General features: G+C 35.0%; 4 protein-coding genes across 5 annotated transcripts; 1 reads left to right on the top strand and 3 right to left on the bottom strand.

Moving 5' to 3' along the window:
• Positions 1-829: 829 nt before the first annotated feature.
• LOC122578509 (uncharacterized protein At2g33490) lies at positions 830-5,370 on the top strand. Its single transcript, XM_043750484.1, has 10 exons — positions 830-1,132; positions 1,354-1,426; positions 2,142-2,216; positions 2,326-2,387; positions 2,474-2,542; positions 2,628-2,656; positions 2,751-2,955; positions 3,030-3,290; positions 4,251-4,304; positions 4,426-5,370. The coding sequence occupies exons 1-10, from the start codon at positions 1,022-1,024 to the stop codon at positions 5,263-5,265; spliced, it is 1,779 nt and encodes a 592-aa protein (XP_043606419.1). The 5' UTR covers positions 830-1,021; the 3' UTR covers positions 5,266-5,370.
• Positions 5,371-6,114: 744 nt separating this feature from the next.
• Positions 6,115-9,601, bottom strand: LOC122578624 (ubiquitin-conjugating enzyme E2 27-like). Of its 2 annotated transcripts, XM_043750621.1 has the most exons (5): positions 9,250-9,526; positions 7,160-7,208; positions 6,879-7,038; positions 6,708-6,797; positions 6,115-6,429 (listed from the first exon to the last, which is right to left on the bottom strand). In XM_043750621.1, the coding sequence occupies exons 1-5, from the start codon at positions 9,428-9,430 to the stop codon at positions 6,322-6,324; spliced, it is 588 nt and encodes a 195-aa protein (XP_043606556.1). In that variant the 5' UTR covers positions 9,431-9,526; the 3' UTR covers positions 6,115-6,321. The 2 variants fall into 2 exon arrangements, with proteins under 2 accessions (XP_043606556.1, XP_043606555.1); XM_043750620.1 differs by having other exon boundaries at positions 6,708-7,038; positions 9,250-9,601.
• A 1,193-nt stretch (positions 9,602-10,794) lies between these two features.
• Positions 10,795-14,041, bottom strand: LOC122578698 (GSH-induced LITAF domain protein). Its single transcript, XM_043750716.1, has 3 exons — positions 13,721-14,041; positions 11,227-11,353; positions 10,795-11,138 (listed from the first exon to the last, which is right to left on the bottom strand). Exons 1-3 carry the CDS (start codon positions 13,987-13,989, stop codon positions 11,055-11,057), a joined length of 480 nt encoding a protein of 159 aa, XP_043606651.1. The 5' UTR covers positions 13,990-14,041; the 3' UTR covers positions 10,795-11,054.
• Positions 14,042-15,255: 1,214 nt separating this feature from the next.
• On the bottom strand, positions 15,256-16,688 carry LOC122578863 (GEM-like protein 5). The gene is made up of 2 exons (XM_043750911.1): positions 15,983-16,688; positions 15,256-15,885 (listed from the first exon to the last, which is right to left on the bottom strand). Exons 1-2 carry the CDS (start codon positions 16,308-16,310, stop codon positions 15,383-15,385), a joined length of 831 nt encoding a protein of 276 aa, XP_043606846.1. The 5' UTR covers positions 16,311-16,688; the 3' UTR covers positions 15,256-15,382.
• Between the last annotated feature and the right edge of the window lie 7 nt (positions 16,689-16,695).

Below are 16,695 nucleotides of genomic sequence, written 5' to 3'. Positions count from 1 at the left end.
CACGGGTGATACTCCTTACATATATAATTTCATTATTTTATTAGTTTTATTATTGAGACTATTAAATTTATCAAAGTTAAGTATTCACTTGTGATACATTCATAACACCCATAAATAAACTAGATGATTGACACCAATTATTCACCAACCATCATTCACAACCCACCTATCCTTCCATGACAAACCTAATCACCCACGAGTCATGGCCATCAAGCGACCAACTCGCAATCATTCGTGGAGATTTAAAAATTTTCTTACTTTTCTTTTACGTGTATTAATATTATATAAAGCCATATTTTTATAAGAAAAAAATGGAATGCATAAGTTACGACATACGACCTATGAGTCACCGTTATGAGTGAAAGAATTAATTTGATATACTCGTTTGATCAGATTATAAAATAAAGATACGTATTTGGTGTAAAATAAATGACACTTTTTGATTATTCATTCCGTAAACATGAGTATTTTCCGGTTTTAATAGTTAGCATTTGTTGTATCCACTCTTTATATGCGTAAACAAAGAATGAAATGAATATTATATGTACGTTGTAATTTGCGAGTATCTTTTCTAAGGAAACCGACTAATATTTCCTAAATTAATAAAGTAATCCTAAAACATAAGTATAAAGGAAAAGAAAATATACATAGAGGGTTCATAAAAAAGGAGTGAGATAATTATAACTCGTATAATAATACGCGGATTTAGAATATGATGTGACAGGAGAAAGAGAAACTTATCTATATTGTCACAATTCAAACAATAATAATAATAACACAGCATTGACTCCTCCCATTCATTCATTCAATTCATTCATTTGATTTTCATTTTTTCGACTCATTCAACCAAATTCTTCATTATTATTACAATATCTGTATCTATATCTATATCTAATATCTCTCCCTGAGATCTTACATAACTCTAACTTAATCCATTTCTGTTCCATTCCATTCTATTATTGGATTATTATATATAATTAAATTAATTTATTTATAATCAAATCTCTAAATCAAACTCAAAATGAAGAGCCCGTTCAGAAAAGTACGTGGATTAGGGTTACACAAGCGTCACCGTAACGATATTCAACCATCTTTTGCTCAATTAGATGATGAGCTTGCTCAAGCTTCTCAGGTGCCACTACTTTTTTTTTTTTTTTTGATTACAATTATATCATTTACTGTAAGATTTACATCTTTTGAATTTTCATTTATTAATGGAATTGTTATTATTATTATTAAGAGTTATAGTTGAATTATTATCTGATGTAAATATACAATTGGTCAACTTTGAGTAGGCAGGGTGGCTGATGTTGACTTTTTCTTTTTGTTATGAATGATGTATCATGTGTGTAGGATATGGAAGATATGAGAGATTGTTATGATAGTTTACTTTCTGCTGCTGCCACTACTACCAACAATGCTTATGGTATTTTTTTTATAAAAAATTTATTTATCTATTGTATGCTTGTTATTGTCCGGTTATGGAATTGTTTGCATCGTTGCTTGACACGAAAATTGATTGGAATTCGATTATAAAAGCATATACGAACGCTATAGACCGCTACAGTTAATCATTCGTTAAGGCTGATGATGAATCTTTTCTACTTTTGCTTGTATATGTTGGACAATTTGGAGAGTTTATTTACTTGTCTTTACCTCTGGTTAGGATAGGTTTAGATATCTCTTGATAGCTTATAGCCCATTTTTTCAGGTAAAGCTTTAGTTTTCACTTTTTTTAATGATTAAATATTTTCGAATACGTGACCCAAGTTTTTACAACTAAACACACCCAATTTACTTATATTTTCCATTTTTAGGCAATGATGTAAACAACAGCAAGATAACTCTGGTCCAGGAACACCTGAAAATTTTGGAATCTTATCATTTTTTTTGTTCTGTTAGTTATCTGACTAACTACGTAAATCTTAAGGTCACTAAGAACATTAGAATTTTCAAAGTTGTCCGTACCGGGTCAATTGTTTTTTTTATGTTTTATTTTTTTAATCTTGTTTAGCTCTTACAACTTACAAGCATGATGCTTTTTACCTCAGCTTCCTCAATATTATTGTTCATTTGTTCGTCTCCCCATCATCATGGGCAGTATTACTTGCATCTTTGCTAATCCTGGCAATCTGTTTCAGAATTCTCTGAATCACTTCAGGAAATGGGGGGTTGTCTTCTTGAAAAAACTGCACTGAGCGATGATGAAGATAGCGGTGAGTGGAAGTTAACAATGTATCTGTTCATTGTCAAGTTATTAATGAAACTTAGTCTCTATTAGCTTCTTCATATTCTCAAATTCTGTTACGTACAATCATTTTGCAGGCAGAGTCTTGCTAATGCTGGGAAAAGTGCAATTTGATGTCCAGAAGCAGCTTGATAATTATGTGGGTTCTTATAGTGTACATGTGAATTAATTTGCTAGATTTCCATTTATATGCTTTTTTTATGACCATCTGAATTTTTCTTTCAGCGTTCACATATTAATCAGACAATCACAATTCCTTCAGAATCTCTTCTTAATGAATTACGTATAGTCGAGGTCTGTAGTTTCTCATTTCGTATTCTAACATACCGTGCATCAGTTTTATAGTATAATTTTACATTTCTTGTCCATTCTTTTGCAGGAGATGAAAAGGCAATGTGATGAAAAAAGGTCTGAAATGAGTTTTTTTTGGCCCTTTTCATGCTTTTTATTCATATTAGTTTTGTTACTTATACATATTTCTGCCCTGTCGTTCTATTCCCAGGACTAAATATGAAGCGTTGAAAATACAATATGACACTGGAAGGTGGAAAAGCAGCAAAGGAGAACATGTTTCTTCTCGCCAGCTGAAATCAGCCCGGGATGAATTTGATGAAGATGCTACTTTATTTATTTTCCGCATGAAATCTTTAAAAAGTGGCCAATCTCGTAGTCTTCTAACGCAGGCAGCTCGGCACTATGCTGCTCAGGTTTTCATCTTTAAAATGTTAATGAAATTTATAAATGATTATTTGGTGATACCCTCTTACATGTTGGAAAACAGATGTGTTTTTTCAGGAAGGCTCTTAAATCTCTTGAAGCAATCGAGCCACATGTTAAATTAACCACTGAACAACAGCATATTGATTACAACTTTAGTGGGCTTGAAGATGATGATAGAGATTCTGTTTTTCTGACTGATGATGAAGATAACGAAGATGACAGTGATGATAACTATGACACACTCGAAGATCCTGAGTTGATTATTGACCGCTGCACTAGCGTTAAAAAGAATGAGGTTTCAACCACAGGAAAATCAATGGAGGCAAGAATTTCATTTTATGCTATGTTTGACCGAGTTAGAAAACCTTTACAGTTTATACTTATATTAGGAGATCAATTTACAAGTCAATTGGGCTTAGCTCAATCGGTATGGAGGCCAATGATAGGAGACTCTCTCTCTCTCTCTATCTCTCTTAGAGACCAGGGTTCGATCTTTGAGGCGAGCGGGTTTTACCGATAATTTCTTGTCGTGTCCACGGGCGGGCAAATTATTGAGTTTTTTTTTGGATCTGGAGTAACTTGGGGCACCTTTTTTTTTTGAAAGGTGTATTTCGACTCAAACGTGGTTGGAGGCAATTTTAACCAACAATCGTTGGACCTCACGAGATGCTGAGCATACGCTGCAGTCTCTCAATCCCCCTCTTTGTGGAAAATTCCTAGATGGGAAACCCAAGGATTGTGTCAGTCGAGGCTCGAACCCACAACCTTGGGAGAAAACCCATCGGGGCCCCACATAGTGGGAAGTGTAAACACCCCTGGCCACTGGGGTTTAAGCCAGTGGTTAACTTGGGGCACCTAATGGCTCCGTCTGGCTGGATTGGCCAGCTAAGCGGTGAGCTTTCGCCAATGGGTCACTCCGTATGGAGTACCTACATGATTCAATTTGTTGGCCGTTCAAACAAAAATAATTTATTTTCAAAGTTTATAATGATGTGCAATAGAAGTATTGTAAAAAAAGGTCGGTTGATGGTTTTTGAGATACTTGCCTTTTTGGTTTATCTCTCAATATCTACACCGATACCGTTGTTACTTATGACATACTTAACAAAATTGGACTGTTGAAACATAACAGTGACATGTATTTAAATTAAACACTAACTTGACTGTGTAACTAAATGGTTTGTGTATCTGCACTGTGATTTAGGTTTATTATTTTCTGTAATTTTTTAAATGGTAAAACATTCTGATCATTTTAAGTAATTTGTTTTTTATATATATGCAGTTGGATAATGAAGGCGTTATCTTTCCACAGGTTGCTCCAGTGAATCCAGACAAGGTAAACGACACTTCTTGTTCTAGCAAGCCTATTGTTTGTACATTTAGATGTTTGTTTCACCTTTTGTTTTTTCTCTTCTTTGTATTTTGACATCACCAGGTATATCATTTTGGACTTGCAGGTATATATGAATGAAAAACCTGTATGGAACTCATCTAAATTCACTATAGATGTTAACAAAGGAAGCAAATCAGCTCCACTTTCTCTGGAGACTTCTGTTGACCCGAATGAAAGATATCGACAGATGCGCCAGTCATCTACACGAAAGCTGAACACTTATGTTCTCCCAACACCTTTCCAGAAGAATTCAATTGCTCCAACAGTTGAAACTCAGCATCCTCAACCAAAACCACCAACTAATATATGGCATTCAATGCCATTGCAAAAGCTATCAGGAAAACCCACTCCATTACCAGCTCCTCAAACAGAAGTGCGTCCTACAGTCCAAATGGAGCCCCATTCTGTTTCTAGTGCCAAGAAAATAAAAAGATATGCATTTTCTGGTCCATTAAATGGTGACTCACAGTCAATGAAAATGCCGCTTTATGCGAGTGGTCCAATAGGATCAACACCACGACATCTGCCTATGTCTGGCTCTGTTTTACGGACGACATTCACTCAGCCGTTGTCAACTTTAGAACCATCGCTTAGTGCCAGTGTGGTGTCATTACCTGTAATTAGTGAACTCCATGAACTTCCAAGGCCTCCTGCAAAAGTGGCTTCCAAGAAACCTTTAAAAGTCGGGTTCTCGGCTCCCTTGGTGACATTTAAAGGTGAGCCAGATATTATTGACACAAAGAAATTGCCAGTGTCTGAAGCATCATATACACTTCCAGTACCCTCCAGAAATCAAAGTGATGCAACATTGACATCAAAGCAAACAGAAACTTTGGATCTGAGGAAAGATAAGGGCATGTTTTCATCACCTCCTCTGTCACCAATCACCTTTAGTGATGTCTAGTGTCTGTCATTTTGAATTATAGGAATGCTTAGTTCTACATATCCTCCATATGTGTAAACCTGTAAATTTTGTATAATGATATTTCTGGTAGAGGTTTTTAGGTCCTATGTTCTCTTTTACACAAGTAAAATTTGACATGCTTAGAATTCTCATACTCATGGGATGATTAAAGGGGAAATTGTTCTACCCATAGAATCCTCAACTCAATAATTTAGTCTACATATGGCAAGTCCATTAAGTCGTTACAAAGGCAGAGTGAGGTCATAATTTTAGTATATGTGCTTTTTGGAGAGCCGGGCAATCTCTTGTTATGTCTGACCGACTTTTCTGTACAATTGATGCAGCTCAAGCAAAACATAATTTGGAGCTCATCTAGTTCCCTTTAATAATCTGTAGAGCAAACACCAAATTGTATATAACTTTTTCGGGGTTACAATCCCCACGTAAGTTACTAAAGTTTGTGTGTATTTCGTTATTTCATTGTCCAAGGAAGCAACAGTCTTTCCTTCAGAGTCTTTTTGTACTTTCCTGAATTTTCTTATTGTATATGAAAGTAAAAAAAAAAAGAAAAGTTGAAGGGACCCTGCCCCCGATATCCCTTAACTTGGATACCCACCTATACCACCCCGTTAGGCTTTTGGTGCCAGTGAAACACCTCCACATAATTTCCACAAGATATGGGCATTCCTGAAGATCGAACCCTTGTCATTTAAGACATCTCGCGTGGGCTATAAGCATCATGGGTGACGGGTAACACTGGGCTATTGCCACATTGGTTTGTATATGAAAGTAGGTAGCACACTAAATTACATGTGAATCTCTAGCTGATATCAAGGCTAACACAGTATGTATGCAATAACATTTCCAAATTCACAAGATTTGAAAGATCAAGTCAGTTTCAAACTAGAGTTTCAATTCACCTTTCATTAACTTCAATCAAATGGCAAGCTACCAGAATTTATTATATATGAAATCAGAGAACCGGCTATACAAAAAAGCACATATACTCCATAATAGGCAGGTGGTTCTAATTTGGACAGCCTTTCTAGCACGATTCTAATTTGAACACAGCCTTTCTAGCGCCATGTTTTCATCACCGCCTACAGCGTCCAATGTCTTCTTTACCAACGCTTCTGGAAAACCCATTTCAACAAGCTTTTGCACCTGCAACCAACAGCTCATGCAAATTAAGTTCTCTATATTACTCTGGTTATAAAATAACATGAAAATCAGGCAACTAGCTGCTTGCTAAGTCGACTATTACAGACTCATACACATAGTTGCAACTTACAAGACTCCAACAATGAGTGGGAACCACTCACTTGACCCTTAATCTAGCAACTACATGACAAGTAACCAGATTACGAATAAAGTTTAAGATACAATTAAGTTCCTATTTATAAACATATAAACAATCTTTGTCGAAAAGCTCTAGATCATACCTTCGCATTGAACCGAGTGGATGAAGCCTTTGCATAGTCCTCTGTCCAACGCCGAGCTGTAGTAACGAATGTAGCATGATCGCTAAGATACTGCAGAGGGGGAAAGTAAGTACCGTCAGTTGAAAAGGAGGTCAAAAACAAAAGCCTAGGTGAGAAGGTAAAATATAAGACCTGCTTGGCAACGACAGCATCTTGGGGATCGTTGGGTTCTGGGGTTGACAACAGAGCTTGTAGGGAGATCAGAGCAGTTTTCAGGTTTAGAGCTGGACTCCAGTCGTTCTTTAGAATATCAAGACAAATAGCCCCCGTCTGACTACTGATGTTTGGATGCCTTAGATTTAAAAAGGTTTACATCTTAGAATGTATATTTTTCCACAACTAACAAAATAAAACTATATGTCTATATTAAATTTCAATACTGGACTCCCAAGGAGTTAATGCTAAATTATTACCAAACTTTTGTAGTAAACCTCATGTTAGGAGGTACAAAGGGATACGCTTCTGCAAAACATCAGGAAAATAAACATTTATCAGGTGACGTGTAATATCAAAGCGTATATTAGTGATGGCTTTAATACAATCTCTCACCTCGATCATACAGATTATAATAGACATTAGATGATAATATAACATAACCTTTCAATTCAAAAATACATCTTTGTTCTAAAGCACTACTTGGCCTGTCTCTATAATTCTTAAAAAAACTCAAGTTGCTAATTAGTCGTAAATTTAAAGTTCCCAAAGAACGAGATGGCATATAACTGAAAACACACACAAGCCATAACATATAAAATCAAGGAAACTGAAGGACCCTCATCTTATTACTTGAAGCATTTGGCTTTCTGAATAATCCAATAGTGATGATCTATTGATTATGATCAATCACCAATTAGCATGAAACATCTCAAATTATTGTTGAAATGTTGAACCATCTACAGCAAAAGGAGAAACCACAAGTCCAACTTTTTAGAGGAAAATAAAAAACCTAATGACCAAGCAATCATTTAAGGCCATTCCCAGAATATCAATGTCTGCACGTGCTTTCATCAAGTTGCAAGTTCAGTTTACATGTATAGGTTTAATTATACATCTAAGCAATAGATGCTACACGGGGTTCCTTAAATTATAATAACATGCACTTAATCATTAAAAAACCAAACCTTGGCATGTATTTGGTACAGATGTATAATTTTCAACCAATATTAAGCCTCCAAAGGTAGGGATTAACTTAGAAAGTAACATATCAAGCTCTTCTCCTTGATCAAATCTGGAAGACCTATGTCTAGTGGAAATTTCGTATTACTAGTCTTTCCAATTTCCAGCAATACATAAACCTAATATTTGATATTTAACAATTTTCCTTTAAAGGTAATGCTATCCTATATTCCTATTAGGGAGGTAATGTGTGTGGGTTTGAATTTTCTATCATGCTTGATCCTTTATCACTAAACATCTTGCTAAAAACAACCCGCTCTTGTACAAGGGAACATAGGCTAGATGTGTGCATTTGTTATTTCATCAAGTAGAGCAATTATGAGAATCATATATAGCTTGACATGTAACTCTTATGAAAACCATACAGAGTTAATCTAATCACTCATGAGACTGTATATAACAGAGCCATAAGGTCTAAAAAAATCATAGAACGCACGACCTAAGCCGGAGTAGGGTAAGATCCGTAATAAGAACCCACAAGACTAATTAACATATATTTCTTTTATCACTCGCATACCATATAAAATTGATACATCATCAGTAGAATATACATAATTGCTTGAAAATCTAAGACTTTATGAAAAGGCACGTGTAAGATGCAGAAGTGAGTAGGCTCTATAAACACATTTTTAATATCACGTTCCAATAAGTTAAACCACTCGAGGAATGCAGACCTTTGATTAATTCAAGAAAAGTTCCTGCTTAAATAGTTGCAAGAGTTATGGCATATCCGTGTATCCTGACGGAAGTCAGGGTACACTTGATAGACGTGGCAGTAAAGCTTTAAGTTGTATTAAACTACCTAAATCAAGCAGATTGCTTGTGATCTTGGTTATGCTATATAATAGACAGCAAGTGTGTTCACTCTATACGCATTTAAGGACCGTTATACATACAATCCTAAAATGACTGAGCGATAATTTCTAAATCAATTGGATTGTTAGCTTTCTGGTATTGGACTGAGATGGTAACGCTTGTGTGGATAAAGATGGAAATACTCTTCAGACTCGACAACAAGGTTGAACCGGGGTTCTAGGGCTTGTTAGTTGAACGTACGACCAAACGACAATCACCTCAGACCTAGTTACGCCTAGCTGAACGGTGGCAAATGACATACCACCACCACCACATTCGTTAGGGTATTCTCACACACCAGTAGCATGAAACCTGAAATCCCCTAGGTATATATGGTCATTGGTCACACACCCATTAATAGAAACATTAGGGCCTAATCTATATCTCTCTCTCTCTTTCTGTCCATAAAAACAACAAAACATGTGTGTGTATATAGATATAGATATAAACAGAAAGAAGGGAGGAGGGAAACCTGGAAGAAGAATGTCAACACCGAAGATTCCGCCTTCGTAAGGAGTGCAAACGGGGCCGGGGATGGTTGCGATGAGGTGGCGAATGTTCTTTTCGTCCACCATTAACGTCATGCCAAGTATTTTTTCTTGGTTAAAATGCGATATTTCTCTTTGGACCCTCGTAGCAGTAGAAGCAGCCATTGATTCTCCTTTTGATTTTAGACGGAATCAAGGGCAAGAGGCGATATTACTATGTATTTTAGAGGGAGGGAGGGTTGTTGAATGGACCGTCCTCGACCCAATTAATAATGTCCACAATGTTATCATGGCCCACACCTCATGAAGCTTGGGCTTCTATCATTCTTGTTTTTTTCTTCTTCTTAATTCAGTGTTATTACTTAGCGTCTCAATTTCACGTCATTAGTTAGTAGTAGTTTGAAGCAATAGTTCCTCACTTAATGATTTAATTATCTATTTATTAATACTAAAAAGCAAAATAAACGAGTGACTACCAATGGTTGGAGACCCAACATTATCTTGACTCCTCTTCATTGTTATAGAACTGATAAGAGGCACAAAATTTGAGTACCGATGAGAGCGTGCCTATGGTGTCACATTGATTTCAAAGTGGCCATAAGCAATTGTATGTTTTATTTTGTCAATGTCGTAGACAGCTTGTCAAAAACTATGTGTTGGTGATTTTATATTTTTATTTTGATTTGATTTGGTAAAATGAATTTTGATAATAGATAAAGAAAGGCTAAATATTATGGATTTTTTTATTTATATATAGATCTTGTTTTGTTATTAGGATTTGGTTGGGTAAGATGGATTTGTTTGGATGAAGATAAGTATGTATAGATTGATTGTTTTGTTTTTTTTGTATAGATACTATTTTCATTTTGATTTGACCTAGTGGTGTTTGAGCATGGATGAAGATGAAGGAGAACGAAATGACAAATCTGCCTCTGACTTAACGGACTAAATAGACGGCGTTTGACACAGAGTAAAAATTAAAAAAATTAACCAATTTTCAGGAGTTTTTCTGTAATTAATTCACTTAAGAGCGAGAACTGAAAGTTCTACAAGGACCAAAAATGTAACTTTCTCTTTTAAATGACTCAAAATAGATGTAGTTAAATTACTCGGGAACTTCACATTTTGTTCGTCAGAATCGCTATATTAGTGTTGCTAGATTAGTAAATCACTTCTGATTGATTACTGCGTTGTCGATGTTTATTCAAAATACTGAAATAAGATTAATTTTTTCAAAGGTTGTGCAACAGAGATTGGCTACACATTTACAAGTTGAATCATTAAGACTTTATATTTGGATAAGTTAGATATTGATAATGATTAGATATATGAAGCAACTAAATATTCTTATGTAACAGATATATTTTGTTTATCTAAAATGATAAAATACATATAACTATTACACAAATTAAATATTGATTGTTTAATATATTGTGGGTTAATATGTTTTGTGTACCGGCTAAACAGCACCCAAGGATTGTTTACAATATAATGCATGAGAAATTGAGAATGATGCATCAATATGAGAATGATGTAAACTCCTTGCTAGTATACATAGCCACATAGGTATATAAACACAAGTAAGGCTATACAAGATGCAAGTTCCAACAATGCTAAGCTTGCTCATTCTCACAGAATCCACATACTAGTACTACAATTCACAACATTTATCGATATCAAGTTGTTATGTTTGAATACTTGAACTTCACTCATACTTACAGATACAATAAAAGTTCAGCATCAAAGTGCTCAAGAGCACAATGGAACAATCGGCATTTATCATACATGCTTAAGCAGGCAACGCAAAACTTGGTAGACACCAACTTGGAGGATCCATTACCAAACACGCATCATTCTTCTCAAAATCAGCAAGCTGCATCAACATTTGATAATGTTTATTTCTCTATAGATTTTAATGTTCAATTGCAGAGCAAAAGAACACTGTAAGGAGTGTGTCATACCTTCTCGTTGCAGTTAGGGCAATAGTGATACTTGTGCCAAAGACAATCCATTGAAGGACAAAGAAAGCATACTCCAAGCATGAATGGCGTCATGCAACCAACAACAGCAGCCAGACTTGGTTTTGACCTATAAAACATAACAAGAAAAAAGGGTTTGGAAATTTATTAATTTCGGGTAATAAACAACCCGATCAGTCACAGACTCCACATGAATAATATGTTTTCTAGCATCTGATTCTCAAGCTTTACATTCTTATTGCAACCCATTGGACCTTACAAAAGACTACAAGAGATCCTTTTTTAATATCTTTTTCTTCTTTTTTTTTTTATTATCATGAATTCATACCTGAACATGATCAACATGTTAGAAATGCCTGAATAATCATGGTCAGGGTTTTCCAAGAAATTCTTTAACTAAATCAAGTCAGGAAAGTCCAGTCCACAATTGAATAGGTACCAAAATCTTTTAAGTAGTTACCAACCATAAACCTCAGTAAGCCATTTATGCACAATAAGCCCCCAATTCCCAACAGCTATACTCATGGCAACGGTTTCAACAACATAAATCAGTCACCAGTTTATGTTGTTCATAACAGTTACATTGACAAAATGCAGAATTCTTATCAAGTAGCTAAGCATAGTCGCTCTCCCTAATGGTTGAATTCAGTGGTGTTTAGGATCTGCTTATTTGAGTGTGAATCTAAGTGCTCATTTTTATTTAACAGCTAGTAAGCACAAACGCTCTCCGAAACTCAACGCATAATTGACCCTTTAGTTATCACTGATTAGATTCACGAGCATAAAAACACAAGGATCATATAAGTAAACACTCAACATAAAACTGTGTAACCCTCAGTTACACTAGAGCGATAAAGTTTTGGGAAAGCAGAACAAGATGTATCTCAATGCCCAGCTAGGTTTTATAATCTTTAGGGTAAGAGATGAAATGAAATGTAGATACCTGAAAGTGCGAGACCAAAACTGCCACAGAAAGCACAGTTAATAAAAGCATGTGTTCCTCTATACATTTTATTCACATTAGTGTTGGTGTAATATAAAGACAACAAATGCAAGTTTATTTGCAAAACAAAACTTGCTCGTAGGTTTTACACATGTATACAATCATTTTTTCATTTACCAATCGAGTCCAACACGATTTAATTTGTTGATCCTTGACCTTACAATTGCCATTGTTTTAAACTCAAAAACCATAAAGTTTTCACACATGAAAATCATAAGGCTTTTTTGAAATTATGTCAATAATCCGTGGAAGATGATATACGACCGAATGGTAAAAAAAAACTTTTAAAGCTCATTTTTTGTATATTAAATTTAGTGAATCCAATGTTTTTGTCCTAGTTGATCATATTCATTATACAAGTAGCACATACGTTAATGTCACCAATCATGGTATTTCCCCAAACTTAATACCAATTTGGGGCTATACTGAACTTCCTGAGCTTGGACAAGACTCACATATGACTAGATACAAGTAAACCAAAATTTTCTTGGTCTAAAAGCTCCTTTGCTATGTTCTACCTCCTCTTCTTCTTCTTCTTCTTTTTTTTTTTTAACGCGAGATGCTATGAAAAAATGGTAAAACGACGAATAATATGTTTTAGTGGTCAGATTGTTGTTCTAACCACTAAAACAATGTTTTTCAGTTATTCTTAGGTCTGCAATTATTTCGTAGCATTTCGAGTATGCCAAAGAGAGGAAAAGCATAGCAATGGAGATTTTAAACCAAGAAACTTTGGATGATTTATTTTGTTAGGCAAGTCTTATCAAAAGACTAAAAACATCATCATGTCCAAAAATTATATTGAAAAGTTTAGAGAAATACAAATTGATTAATGAGCAAGGACTACTTATCTAACGAATGACTAGGATGGAAACATAGTTTAGCACAAATTTCAAGATGCAAAAGGTATCAAAAAATTCGATTTTTTGGGATTCAATCATATATTATTGCCCAAGGAAAGTGCATAGCTATAAAAGAAGATACTGATTTTCGTATGTGGATTTTATAGTTTTAGAATTTAATATAATGGCGATTAAAGGGTCAAGCACCAGCAATCATTTATCTTGGAAACATGTTGGATTGGTAATTGAAAAAAATGGTTTCATACATTTGGTAAAACCTTAAGTATTGCCAATAAACTTGCATTTTTAGTTGTCTTTATATTTCACAAAATGTCAATAAGCATAATATATCTTTCAGTTGGTTCACAATCATAAACCCCAATAAGCCATTTATGCACGAAAACAATACGTCCAAATTAACAAACTCTACACTCAAGGCAGCAATTGTCAACAGCATAAGCAGTCACTTTTTAATTGTTATCTTAACAAGAGTTTTGTAACAATAAAAGCTACATAAGTGTTATAGCTAAAGATAGTTGTTGTCCCTAAGCAATAACAAACACTCGCAGAATTGATCTTTTAGATATAATATTTATATTTTAAAAAATGACAGAATGAAAATTGGGAATACCTGACGGTGGTGAGGCCGGAACTGCCACAGAAAGCACAGTTAATAGGAGCAGGAGTATCTCTATAAATAGTCTGTTGGATGGGAATCCCTTTTGGATCACCAAACACCGCGTTTGGTGGGATCTGACCAGCTTGGTACGGATTGTGTCCGACATGATAATATTGTTGCTGCTGCTGCTGTACATATACAGGTGGCGGTGGTTGTTGTTGCTGCTGGTAGTTTGGATTGTATGGGATTCCCATCACTGGTTCTTCCTTCTTGTTTTCCATCAAAACGACGTCGGATCAAATCAAATTAATTCTTTTACTCCGATGATGATGATGATGAACCAAACGTAATGTTATTCTACGAGTTTTTTGCAGGGGTTTATGGAGAACAATATATTTTGATGATGATAAGAATGATAAAGGAATTTTAGGGATAAATAAATAGAGTAATTGTCAGCAGCGGTGAGCGACGAAGGTTCCAATATATATATTGACGGTTTATCAAGTCTATTTTCTATGGCTCATCACGTCAATTCCAACAATATATTTTAATTTTATTCAATTTAATATCACCGCCAACTTGTAAACGAAGTTAGTAGTTTTCTTGTAAATAAACTAGACGGATACCCGCACGATGCAGCGGTGGTATACTGCGGTGGTTGGCGGAAATGACAGCAGTTGATGGTAGTAATTTCCATAACAAAATTGCGGGTTACAAAAGAGAGACACTGGTAGGAGCGTGCCTGATTTTAGGGTGAAGAAGGTATTGTGGGAATAAAAAATATCCAAAGGCAAATAAGGTATTTCAAAGACAGAAATAATTAATAGGGGTAGATTTGCTTTATTGTGTAGTATAGATAACTTGTCAATTAATAATAGCTATTGATTTTTTTAAATTGATTTTTATTTTTAATTTTGATTTAGTTTGTACTTTTTAAAAAAAATAATAATTTTATCATCAATTTATAGTTTTTAACTTATAATTCTGATATAATAAATGAAAATTAATTGTTAATATATATTTAACAGACTAAAAATCATTGAAGTAGATAAAATTTAAAACATCTCGAAAAGGATATGCAACTTCTTAGATTGACAGAGAAATAAAAAGTTGAAACTTCAAAATATTCTAGAATTATTTAATGGCAGAGAAAATTTCTTGTTTTTCTTTCATTACTTTGACATTTTAATACTTTTTCATCTGGATAAGTCTCCTTTATTTTGTAAAGTAAAAACAATTACATTTGGTGTACATGGTTCATCTGAAAATCTGAATAGTTGAGTTATATTTTTCATGAGCTTACATACAAAAAATAAAATAAAAATAAAAACTGTTATAAGAATTGTCTTTATGTCGTTAAAAAGTCTTTGGGGTATTTTGGCAAATAGCGAAAGAGTTTTAGCACCAAAAGTTTGATTGAGGAGTAGGTAACCAAAAACTATGAGAGATCCACCACAACATTCCAGATTTTTCATCGATCTATCTTCTTGTATCGTCATGTTTCTAGACGGAAGGAAAACTTTTTCACAAATTTCTAATCTCACACATTAATCTAAAACATCTAGTAAAAGCACTTTTATTACAACCATATGATATAAAAACAACACAAATCAAAAAATCCCCACCGGATTTTTAATTCAAATTACAAATAAAAACAAAAAAAAAACAACCTAATTAAACAGTAACAGGCGGTGGTGCCGCTGCTGCTGCCGCCACGTTTGAATTAAATTCAGACAAGCTGTTGATAAGATGCCTAGAAGCTTTCTCAAAATTAACAAATCCCATGAACCAGAAATCATGTCCATCAACTGTAACTATCTGTATATATCTTTCCGAAGATTTTTCTCTCATTGTCACTGGATTCACCGTCCCAATATTCCCTAACGGTATCATGACCTTGTAGTAGCTCCACGTTTCTTGACCAGAAGGCGCCGTGAAACACAACGGCCGATCGCTGCAGAACGCGACCCGAGCAGTTGATAGATAGATGGTGCCGGCAACAGGGCCCGTGGTGGTGGAAAGATAGCACGCAAACGTCTTTTTTAGCTTCTCGTTTGGGTCAGAAGAAGGTGCGAAAATCTGTTTGAACATGGACTCGAACCCTCCTTCTGTGATTGCTTTCGCTGTTAAATTCATTTTACCCCATGCTGCTCCCGTCACAGAAGATCCCGTTGTCACTAGAACATGGAAAATCTCAGAGTGTATATTTAGAAAACTCAATATTTAATTAATTAATTAAGCAGATAAACAATTAAGTAACAAATTAAGGCTTACAGTTATGCCATATGTTACGGGCGATGGAGTCAGCCTTAGTGGTCCATGAGTTGAAAAGATTGATGACGGGTTCTAGTGGGTTAGTCACGGGTTTGTCAACAGGGGAGTAAACTAGGTAAGGTGATGATTGTTGATGATAGATTTGTTGATGGTCAGCTGCGTTCCATGTAGCTGCTTTTTGATTGTCGGGATGTGTGGTAGGAATTGCAGGCTGTCCCATGAGATGGGTTCCCCATTTTTCGCTGTATTCCGGAGTAGTTGTTGTTGATGATGATGATGGTTGTGTGGTTGTTTGTGATGATGGTGCTTCTTGAGGTGTGCCTGTCATGGTTATGGTTATGATTTGTGTAAAGATTGATCAGTTGTATGTATGTATGTTTGACGATTGTATTTTGGATGAGAAGGTGTACCTGTTATTTTAGGGACTATATATACATAATAATAAAATGTTTGTAGTTCGTGGGCTGGAACCAAAACGCGTACATATGGGGGATATCTTTTAGATTAAGGTTCAGAGCGAGATGAAGATTTGGTTAAGGAAAAGCGGTAAAAATCTTGCACAAGACAAAACTTTAGCACATCTTTTGTCCTAGAGAAGATTTTAACTCTGGTCCATCCTTGTTTACCGAATTATTTAAATTTGAGTTTGCATTTTTGGTTTACTAAAAATGAACTTGAACAAACTATAACCCAAAAATTATGTTTGAAATATC

This window comes from Erigeron canadensis, chromosome 8 (genome assembly GCF_010389155.1).
Source record: "Erigeron canadensis isolate Cc75 chromosome 8, C_canadensis_v1, whole genome shotgun sequence".
NCBI classification, from domain to species: Eukaryota; Viridiplantae; Streptophyta; class Magnoliopsida; order Asterales; family Asteraceae; genus Erigeron; species Erigeron canadensis.
The sequence above is the reverse complement of the archived record's forward strand: the minus strand, read 5'-3'. Positions and strand labels throughout refer to the sequence as shown.

Excerpts from the sequence above, each read along its gene's own strand:
- LOC122578624 (XM_043750620.1), bottom strand. The coding sequence starts at position 9,430 with ATGGCTGCTTCTACTGCTACGAGGGTCCAAAGAGAAATATCGCATTTT. Across the intron at positions 7,209-9,249 it reads TGTTGACATTCTTCTTCCAG|AAGCGTATCCCTTTGTACCT; the intron begins GTTTCCCTCCTC and ends GATGTTTTGCAG. Across the intron at positions 6,430-6,707 it reads CCACTCGGTTCAATGCGAAG|GTGCAAAAGCTTGTTGAAAT; the intron begins GTATGATCTAGA and ends TGTTGGTTGCAG.
- LOC122578698 (XM_043750716.1), bottom strand. The coding sequence starts at position 13,989 with ATGGAAAACAAGAAGGAAGAACCAGTGATGGGAATCCCATACAATCCA. Across the intron at positions 11,354-13,720 it reads TCCGGCCTCACCACCGTCAG|GTCAAAACCAAGTCTGGCTG; the intron begins GTATTCCCAATT and ends TATGTTTTATAG. Across the intron at positions 11,139-11,226 it reads GCCCTAACTGCAACGAGAAG|CTTGCTGATTTTGAGAAGAA; the intron begins GTATGACACACT and ends ATGTTGATGCAG.
- LOC122578863 (XM_043750911.1), bottom strand. The coding sequence starts at position 16,310 with ATGACAGGCACACCTCAAGAAGCACCATCATCACAAACAACCACACAA. Across the intron at positions 15,886-15,982 it reads CCGTAACATATGGCATAACT|TGACAACGGGATCTTCTGTG; the intron begins GTAAGCCTTAAT and ends TCCATGTTCTAG.
- LOC122578509 (XM_043750484.1), top strand. The coding sequence starts at position 1,022 with ATGAAGAGCCCGTTCAGAAAAGTACGTGGATTAGGGTTACACAAGCGT. Across the intron at positions 2,388-2,473 it reads AGAAGCAGCTTGATAATTAT|CGTTCACATATTAATCAGAC; the intron begins GTGGGTTCTTAT and ends TTTTTCTTTCAG. Across the intron at positions 2,956-3,029 it reads CTCGGCACTATGCTGCTCAG|ATGTGTTTTTTCAGGAAGGC; the intron begins GTTTTCATCTTT and ends GTTGGAAAACAG.